The sequence below is a fragment of the Rhinoraja longicauda genome, chromosome 32 (genome assembly GCF_053455715.1).
Source record: "Rhinoraja longicauda isolate Sanriku21f chromosome 32, sRhiLon1.1, whole genome shotgun sequence".
Taxonomy (NCBI): domain Eukaryota; kingdom Metazoa; phylum Chordata; class Chondrichthyes; order Rajiformes; family Arhynchobatidae; genus Rhinoraja; species Rhinoraja longicauda.
In genome coordinates, this window is record NC_135984.1 from 29331788 (window position 1) to 29341997 (window position 10210).

Consider the following 10210-nt stretch of genomic DNA (forward strand, 5'->3'; position numbering starts at 1 on the left):
ACTGTACACCCTGAGCACTGTACACCATGTACACCATGTACACCATGTACACCATGTACACCCTGTACACCCTGTACACCATGTACACCATGTACACCCTGTACACCATGTACACCCTGTACACCCTGTACACCCTGTACACCCTGTACACACTGTACACCATGTACACCCTGTACACACTGTACACCCTGAGCACTGTACACCATGTACACCATGTACACCATGTACACCCTGAGCACTGTACACCATGTACACCCTGTACACCATGTACACCATGTACACCCTGTACACCATGTACACCATGTACACCATGTACACCATGTACACCCTGAGCACTGTACACCATGTACACCATGTACACACTGTACACCATGTACACACTGTACACCATGTACACACTGTACACCATGTACACCCTGTACACACTGTACACCATGTACACCATGTACACCCTGTACACACTGTACACCATGTACACCATGTACACCCTGAGCACTGTACACCATGTACACACTGTACACCATGTACACCATGTACACCCTGTACACCATGTACACACTGTACACCATGTACACCATGTACACACTGTACACCATGTACACCATGCTCCAACTGTGACCTGACCTATAGAATATAAAGTTGGACTGTAACTCCCTGCTCTTATATTTTGTGCACCTTATCTACTTGTGCTGCCACCATCAGGCACGCTTGGACATACGGCAGATTCCTTCTATTCCACCACACTCCCTAGGGCCTTCCATACATTCTGTCCTATTACCTTTAAAGAACCATAATCTCTCTTTTTCTTTACACCACTCAATATCTTTCTACTTATTGTATATTACCCTGCTCCTGTTGCATCTCTCCAATGCACTCTCTCACACTTGCTTAAACCTTGCTTCTCTCTGGCTTAAATTCCATTTGCTATCGTTCTCTTCAATTTACCATCTTCCTGCAATCTATACATTTTCTTCTCATTAGCAACTCCACAACCAATTTTAGTTTCAGCTCTCAACTTCTTTAGTTCCTGCTTGTTTCTTTTAACAGCCTGGGAAATATTTCACCCTAAGAAATATTTCATCCCAAAGACGTGCAGGTTTGTAGGTTAACTGGCCTCAGTAAATTGCCCCTAGTGTGTGGAGAGTGGATGAGAAAGTGGGATAACATAGAACTAGTGTGAATGGGTGATCGATGGTCGGCGTGGATTCGGTGGACTGAAGGGTGTGTTTCAATGCTGTATTTCTAGACTAACTAAAAGGTCTAATAAGTTACACATTTTCAAAACACCTTAAATCTTCCTCTGAGCAAGTCATTCCATTAATTTCCCCTTTCTCCCCTCTTCTCTGGCCCTCTGCCCTTCACTCTCTTCTATCTTCCTTCTCCTCCCTGCCTCTTTACCTTCTCTTCCTCCTCTTCACCCCCATCCCAGGATGTGGAGAAATACTGCTGGAGTTATCAGAGCACAAAGCATCTGCAAACATGGCCACAGCTCAGTCGGCCTTGAACCCATTGGCATTTGGTCTGAATTATTATCTGGCATTGAAAATCCATGTTATAAACACACAAGCAATGAGAAACCAGCCAGCACCAATGTAAAGTCTCCGATCTCCTGACTCCAGCAAGTCTGGCCAAGCATAACCCTGCTTACAGGCCGATGACAATGTGCCAGCTAACCAGAATAGATGGCAACCGAAGGCAAGACTTGCAGAAGACCTGCACAATATATGTGGCATCCTTGGTCAGAACGAGAGCGGCTTATGCCAATATAACTCAGGGTTGACAGCTGTAGTACAAGGACAGATAATACCCAGCACATCACTGGGTACGTGCAGCATAACGCAACACCAGAATGCTCCGTATAGTGGGAGTTCAGTAACGTAAATTGTCATTCACAATCTAAAGCTACCGTCTGCAAAGTCTGCAAATCCACCCTCTCAGAAATAGGTGGTTGTGTTATCAGTGACTTTGGCAATTACAGGACCAAGCCAGGGTGACCCTGACTGATTCAGGCACCATCCTTGGGCACCAACATCATCATTTTATTCCAAACTTTGGAGTTTCTCGCAGAACATCAGGGTTTCAGTTAGAATTAAACTAGAACATGAGAGGAATAGATCGGGGGACGCACAGAGCCTCTTGCCCAGAGTGGGGGAATCAAGATCCAAAGGGCATAGGTTTAAGGTGAAGGGGGAAAGATTTTATAGGAATCTGAGGGGTAACTTTTTCAGGCAAAGGGTGATGGGTGTATGGATGGAGCTGCTGGAGGAGGTAGTTGAGGCAGGGACTTTCACAATGTTTAAGATGCAATTAGACATGTACATGGAAAGGACAGGTTCAGAGGGATATGGACCAAATGCAGGCAAGTGGGACTGGTGTAGCTGGGACATGTTGGTTGGTGTGGGCAAGTTGGGCTGAACGGCCTGTTTCTGCGCTGTATGGCTCTATGACTCTAAAACTTTCTATTCAGTTTGCAGTAGGTGGCAAGCCCACATTTCCCTATCATGTGATGGGACATTGACACCCATAGTACTGCAGTTGGTCTCAGAGTTTCTGTGATTGGGTGTGATGATTTAATCTGGGGCTCCCAATTCTGATGAGGATCAAGTAACCAGGCAAGAGATAGTGTGAACAAACCAATAAATTAGAGTTTAGGTATCTGAGTGTGAGTATCGTGATGATGACATAATGAATCTTGCATTGATGCCCCAAGTTAGAATAAATAATCCCTGAGAGGTCCAACACGAGTGTCCACTGTATGCTAAAGTGGGCCCAGTGTACACCCTCTGTATGCTAAAGTGGGCCCAGTGAGCTGAGACGCCAGTGTGCACAGCCCTTACACTCCCCACACGTCTGGTACACAACAACTCTGCTTGCCTTTAAGAATATCGTTGCTGATAGATGGAGGGGGCAGGAGCTGCTGTGTGCAGAGGCAGAGTACCCAGGAATGTTGCATAGAAGCATAGACATAGAAAATAGGTGCAGGAGTAGGCCATTCGACCCTTCGAGCCAGCATCGCCATTCAATAATATCATTGCTGATCATCTAAAAACAGTACCCCGTTCCGGCTTTTTTCCCCATATCCCTTGATTCCCTTAACCCTAAGAACTAAATCCAACTCTCTCTTGAAAACATTCAGTGAATTGGCCTCTGCTGACTTCTGTGGCAGAGAATTCCACAGATTCACAATTCTCTGGATGAAAAGGTTTTTCCTCATCTCAGTCCTAAATGGCATACCCCTTATTCTTAAACTGAGATCCCTGGTTCTGGACTCCCCCAACATCGGGAACATTTTTCCTGCATCTATCCTGTCCAATCCTCTAAGGATTTAATATGTTTCTGTAAGATCCCCTCTCATCCTTCCAAATTCCAGTGAATACAAGCCCAGTCAACCCATTCTTTCACCATACGTCCATCTCGCCGTCCCGGGAATTAACCTAATGAACCTACGCTGCATTCCCTCAATAGCAATAATGTCCTTCCTCAAATTAGGAGGCCAAAATTGCACACGATACTCCAGGTGCGGTCTCACCAGGGCCCTGTACAGCTGCAGTAGGACCTCATTGCTCCTAAACTCAAATCCTCTCGCAATATAGGCCAACATGCCATTGGCTTTCTTCAGTGCTTGCTGTTCCTACATGCTTATTTTCAGTGACTGATGTACAAGCACACCCAGGTCTCGTTGTACCTCCCCTTCTCCTAATCTGACACCATACAGATAATAACCTGCCTTCCTGTTCTTGCCACCAAAGTGGATTATCCATATTAAACTGCATCTGCCATGCTTCTGCCCACTCACCCAACCTATCCTAGTCACCCTGCAGCCTCATAGCATAACAGCTCACACTGCTTCGCAGCTTTGTGTCATCTGCAAACTTGGAGATGTTACATTTAATTCCCTCATCTAAATCATTAATATATATTGTAAACAATTGAGGTACCAGCACCGAGTCTTGCTGTACCCCACTCATCACTGCTTGCCATTCTGAAAAGGACCCGTTAATTCCTACTCTTTGCTTCCTGTCTGCCAACCAGTTCTCTATTCATGTCAATACCCAATACCATGTGCTCTAATTTTGCTCACAAATCTCTTGTGTGGGACCTTGTCAAAGGCTTTTTGAAAGTCCAGATACACTACATCCACTGGCTCTCTCTTATCCATTCTATTTGTTACATCCTCAAAAAATTCCAAAAGATTAGTCAAGCATGATTTCCCCTTCTTAAATCCATGCTGACTTTGACCGATCCCAGTTTTATTTTTTAGCCAGACAGTGATGAACAATTTCAGGAGTTCATCCATGCGGTCTTTAAATCTTCGCCATTGCCTCTCCACTGTCAACCCTTTAAGTATAATTTGCCAATCTATCCTAGCCAACTCCTATCTCATCCCTTCAAAGTCTCCTTTATTCAAGTTCAGGACCCTAGTCTCTGAATTAACCGTGTCACTCTCCATCCTAATGCAGAATTCCACCATATTATGGTCACTGTTGCCCAAGGGGCCTTAAACAACAGGCTGTCGATTGTCTGCAAAAATATCTTGGTGGTTAAAGTCAGGGGCAAGAGGTTGGCAGATGTGGAGGAATGCGGGAGCATCTACTTTGGAAAATAGAATGGGAAAACTGGTTATTATTTACATTGCAACTATACAAAAGCATCGAGGGTCCAAATGCATGAAGCACAAACAGCAGACATGCAGGTACAACAAGTAATTAAGAAGGTTAATGGAATGAAAAGAAAACACAAAGTGCTGGAGTAACTCAGTGGGTCTGGCAGCGCCCCTGGAGAATATGGATAGGTGACCTTTTGGGTCGGGAGCCTTCTTCAGAATGATTTCGATTTAGAGATACAGCGCGGAATCAGGCCCTTCGGCCCACCGAGTCCGTGCCGCCCAGCGATCCCCGCACATTAACACTATCTTACACACACTAGGCCTCCAGATCAACGCGAGGAAAACCAGGGAGATGGTGGTGGACTTCCGCAGGAACAGCCACGCCCCCTCGACACCGGTGAACATCCAGGGAATGGACATTGAGAGAGTGGACTCTTATAAGTACCTGGGTGTTTACCTGAACAACAAACTGGACTGGACTGATAATAGTAATGCAATGCATAAGAAAGGCCAGAGCAGACTGTACCTGCTGAGGAGGCTCAGGTCCTTTGGTGTGCAGGGGGCTCCTGAGGACCACCTTCCACACTGTGGTGACATCAGCCATTTTCTATGGAGTGGTCTGCTGGAGCAGCAGCATCTCAACTGCTGACAGGAAGAGACTGGATAAACTGATCAAGAAGGCCAGCTCTGTCCTGGGTTGCCCCCTCGACTCAGTGCAGGTGGTGGGAGAGAGGAGGAAGATGGCAAAGCTAACATCGCTGCTGGACGACTCCTCCCACCCCATGCAGGACACTGTCACTGCACCGAGAGCTCCTTCAGAGACAGACTTCACCCCAAGTGTGTGAAGGAGAGATATCAAAGGTCCTGTCATCAGACTGCACAATCAGCACTGCTCCCAGTACACCAGTAAATGAAGATTATTTTATTTTATTTTTTTAATGAATGCTTATTTATTTTTGCTATCCACTTTGCTGCTGTAACCCTGCAAATTTCCCCGTTGTGGGACGAATAAACTACTTATTATTTATTTATTTATTGTAAAGTTCTATCGTATCATATTGTATCGAACGTTCCCAGCATTTCCTGATTTTGTTTCAGATTTGCATTTTTTTTGATCTGCAATGAATATCTTCTCACAGTGCTCGGTAGTGGGAGCAATAGTGGGATTCAGTCAAGGTGGCCAGGGGAGTGGAGGTGAATACTGACAAGCTGGTGCATAGTGGAGTGCAGGACTGGCTGCAGTGACCACAGTGGCTGGAGGGGAGGAGAAAGGGTGATAGTGATCGGGGAATTGATTGAAGGGGGGGAGCAGATATGTGTTTCTGCAGCTGTAATTACAATGCAATGGATGGAATGTTGTCTCAGTATGCCTCAACGGGGAACGAGAGAATCAGTCACCATGGTACGTACAGTATCTGTAGCTCACAACGCCACAGGAGATCCTTTTTCCCTGTGGCTATCAAACTGTACAACTCCTCCCCCTTCTGTCATGGGGTAGACTGACTCCCCTCCCCCCCCCCCCCCCCCCCACCCCCCACCCCCAATCTTTGCACATCCCCATTCCTGGACTTTTCCACTCGTCACTTTCATTTCATATTTCATGTATATTGTTGTGCTTTATGACTGTTGGCAGACCAATTTCCCTCCTGGGATAAATAAAGTTCTATCTTATCGTATTGTATATCCTTAAAAAAAATGTCAAGCATGATTCTGACTTAGGAACAGGTAATGAAAGGAATGAAGTCCTACAAGTTTAATACAGGGAGCTCAGGTAAATTAAAAACAATGACACCTAAAGATAGTAATCTCAGGATTACTACCAGTGGCACATGTTAGCCAGCGTAGAAATAGATGAATAAATAAAATAAACACGTGGCCTGAGGAATGCATAAAGTGAAGAAATTGAAATTCTAGGGCTACTGTAACTGAATTCAAAGTACAATTTCATCATGGGTGACTTTAATTTGCGCATAAAATAGGTTAGCAATGCTGTCAGTAACAACACCATGGAGGAGGAATTACTGGAATGTATATGGATGGCTTTATGGACCAATATATTGAGAAGGATGAAGTAGTGACAGAGAAATGATGTTAAGGAAATTGATAGGATTGAAGACTGAAAAATCCCCTGGGCTTAATAATTTACATTCCTGGTTATTTGAGGAAATGGGCCGAGAATTAGTTTAGTTTTAGAGATACAACTTGGAAACAGGTCCTTCAGCCCACCGAGTCCATACCAACTATCAATCACCCATTCAACCAATTATAGGTAATCCCACTTGCTCATCCACTCCCAACACATTAGGAACAATTTACAGAAGGTACATCTTTGGGATGTGGGAGAAATCATAGCACCCGGAGGAAAATACAAGCAATCACAGGGAGAATGTGCAATTCCACATAGAGAGCACCCAAGGTCAGAATCATGCTTGACATTTACTTGAGTATGTATTTGGTAAAGTGAATGGTTAAAATCAATGGTGTGGTGTATCTGGAGATGAAAAAGGCACTTGAAACATTGGCCTTCATCAGTCAGTATATTGAGTGTAGAAGTTGAGAGGTCATGTTGCAGTTGTATAGGACGTTGGTGAGGCCGCATTTAGAGTATTACTAGACCAAGTGGACCCGTTAGGCCCAAATCTCTCGTGCATTGGTGCAGCACCCTCTCCTCCCCCTCCCACCCCTCCCGCCCTTCCCCCTCCTTCCCCTCCCCCTTCCCCTCCCCCTTCCTCTCCCCCCCACTCCAGCTCCTTCAATCCCCCCTTCCCCCTCCCTCCTTCCCCCTCCCTCCCTAGGAGATAGATTTAAACTTTAAAATGTGAATAACTTTAAATATATAACACCGATTTCAATTAGACTTCTTCCATTAGCACCAAAGGAACAACGGTGAGCAAGGTGGACCTAAAATTGTCGCGCTATCATGTTTTGGCTGTAGTTCAGGAACAAACAAACAAATGAGAGTTTTAGTATATAAATGTTCAATTCTGGGCACCATGTTATAGGAAATATATTGTCAACCTGGAAAGTGTACAGAGAAGATTTACAAGGATGTTGCCAGGGCTAGAGGATCTGAGCTATAGGGATAGGTTGAGTAGGCTGAGACTCTATTCCGTGGAGCACAGGAGGATGAGGGGTGATCTTATCGAGGTGTATAAAATCATGAGAGGAATAGATTGGGTAGATGCATAGAGTCTCTTGCCCAGAGTAAGTGAATTGAGGACCAGAGGACATAGGTTTAAGGTGAATGGGAAAAGATTTAATAGGAATCTGAGGGGTAACTTGTTCACACAAAGGTGTATGGAACAAGCTGCTCGAGGAGGTAGTTGAGGCAGGGACTATCCCAACATTTAAGAAACAGTTAGACAGGTACATGGATAGGACAGGTTTGGAGGGATGTGGACCAAATGTGGGCAGGGTGGGCAAGTTGGGCTGAAGGCCGTTTCCACACTGTATCAGTCTATGACTCTATGCTTGGGACAGGAACGCTCCATGGCACTGTGCTCTGGATAATGTCACCGGTCAGTGATATAAGCAGAGTGTTCCCACACAGGTGAGAGGTGTGGGGCACTGGTCTGTGGTTGACACTGGATACAGATACTGGTCAGTGGTGGCGAACACTGCATATAGTGACTGGTCACTGGTTGACACTGGATACAGTCACTGGTCAGTGGCGTGGGGCACTGGATCTATTGCTAGTCAGTGGTGAGCACTGGATGCAATGACAGTCAATGGTCAGTGGTGAACACAATGGTCAGTGAGTGACTGGCCAGTGAACTGGATAGATTGACTGGTCAGTGGTGAACACTGGATACGGTAACTGGTCAGTGGTGGCGAGCACTGGATACAGTCAATGGTCAGTGGTGAACAATGGACAGAGGGACTGGCCAATGAACTGGATAGAGTGACTGGTCAGTGGTGAACACTGGATACAGTGACTGGTCAGTGGGGAACACTGGATACAGTGACTGGTCAGTGGCCACACTGCGTTCGGCTCTGCGCGTCGCAGCGCACGGCTACACCAGTTGGCCAAAGCGCCAAGTGTCGGAGTGGCTCTGTGCTGCCGGCCAGAGCGGGCTGGCAGTGAGCGGGTGGAAGTTGGAGCTGCTGCCCGGCTTGGCTGGGCTGGGATGGGCTGGGATGGGATGTCCCGTCCCCGGGTCCCGGTTGACTGGGAGGGAGGGAGGGAGGGAGGGAGGGAGGAGGGTCCGAGAGGGGAGCGAGCAGCGCGCGTACCGGCACAGGAGCGCAGCGGCAGCGGGTGGGCCAGCGAGCCCCGGGCTAACGAGCCACTCTCTGTCCACAGGATCTCCTCGATCATGAAGGTCTTGTAGCGCCGGCTGCCCGGCCGCTGTAGCCCCTGTAGCCCCTGTAGCCCCGGCACCACCAGCCCCGGGGAGCGCTGCATGGTCACCGTGTCACACACACCAGCTCTCCACAGCGCACTGAGCCGCGGCTCCGCCCGCCCGCAGCACCTTATAAACAGCATGGCCCGGCCCGGCCCGGCCCGGCACAGCACAGCACAGGCCGCCCATCAATCAGCCCACACCCGCACCACCGGGCAGCGAGAGCGGAGACAGGGGGGAGAGAGGGGTGGGAGGGGTACGAGTGGATGAGGGAAGGGTGCTTGAGTGAGGTGAGGTCTGTGAGGGAGGGATCTGTGAGTGACACATGTTTAAGGGATAAGGGGGTGAGGGGGGGGGGGGTGAGGGGGGGGTGAGGGGGGGTGGGGGTGAGGGGGGGGTGAGGGTGGAGGTGGTGTGAGGGAGAGAGCTGGGTGAGAGTAAGAGGAGGCGGCAACACTTGCTGAGAGGGATAGGTAATGGAGAGAGGGGGGCAGGGCTGATGGGTGTGGGGGTGTGGGTGCTGGTGTTGGGGTGTGGGGGTGTGGGTGCTGGTGCTCGGTGTGGGTGCTGGGGTGTGGGTGCTGGTGTTGGGCTGTGGGTGCTGGTGTTGGGGTGTGGGTGCTGGTTTTGGGCTGTGGGTGCTGGGGTGTGGGGATGTGGGTGCTGGTGTTGGGGTGTGGGTGCTGGTGCTGGGGTGTGGGTGCTGGTGTTGGGGTGTGGGGGTGTGGGTGCTGGTGTTGGGGTGTGGGTGTGGGTGCTGGTGTTGGGGTGTGGGTGCTGGTGTTGGGGTGTGGGTGCTGGTTTTGGGGTGTGGGTGCTGGTGCTGTGGTGTGGGTGCTGGTGTTGGGGTGTAGGTGCTGGTGTTGGGGTGTGGGTGCTGGTGTTGGGGTGTGGGTGCTGGTGCTGGGGTGTGGGTGCTGGTGCTGGGGTGTGGGTGCTGGTGCTGTGGTGTGGGGTGCTGGTGATGGGGTGTGGGTGCTGGTGTTGGGGTGTGGGTGCTGGTGCTGGGGTGTGGGTGCTGGTGCTGTGGTGTGGGGTGCTGTTGCTGTGGTGTGGGGTGCTGGTGATGGGGTGCTGGTGTTGGGGTGTGGGTGCTGGTGTTGGGGTGTGGGTGCTGGTGTTGGGGTGTGGGTGTTGGGGTGTGGGTGCTGGTGTTGGGGTGTGGGTGCTGGTGCTGGGGTGTGGGTGCTGGTGTTGGGGTGTGGGTGCTGGTGTTGGGGTGTGGGTGCTGGTGCTGGGGTGTGGGTGCTGGGGTGTGGGT

The 10210-nt window shown here is 49.0% G+C and overlaps 1 protein-coding gene across 1 annotated transcript in view; it reads right to left on the reverse strand.

Moving 5' to 3' along the window:
• barx2 (BARX homeobox 2) overlaps positions 1-8971 on the reverse strand; it is a 64381-nt gene extending 55410 nt beyond the window's left edge. The window contains exon 1 of the mRNA XM_078426722.1: positions 8840-8971. Within this exon, the coding sequence (XP_078282848.1) occupies positions 8840-8924 (85 nt within the window). The 5' untranslated portion in view covers positions 8925-8971. The remainder of the gene's footprint in view (positions 1-8839) is intronic.
• Positions 8972-10210: the final 1239 nt, after the last annotated feature.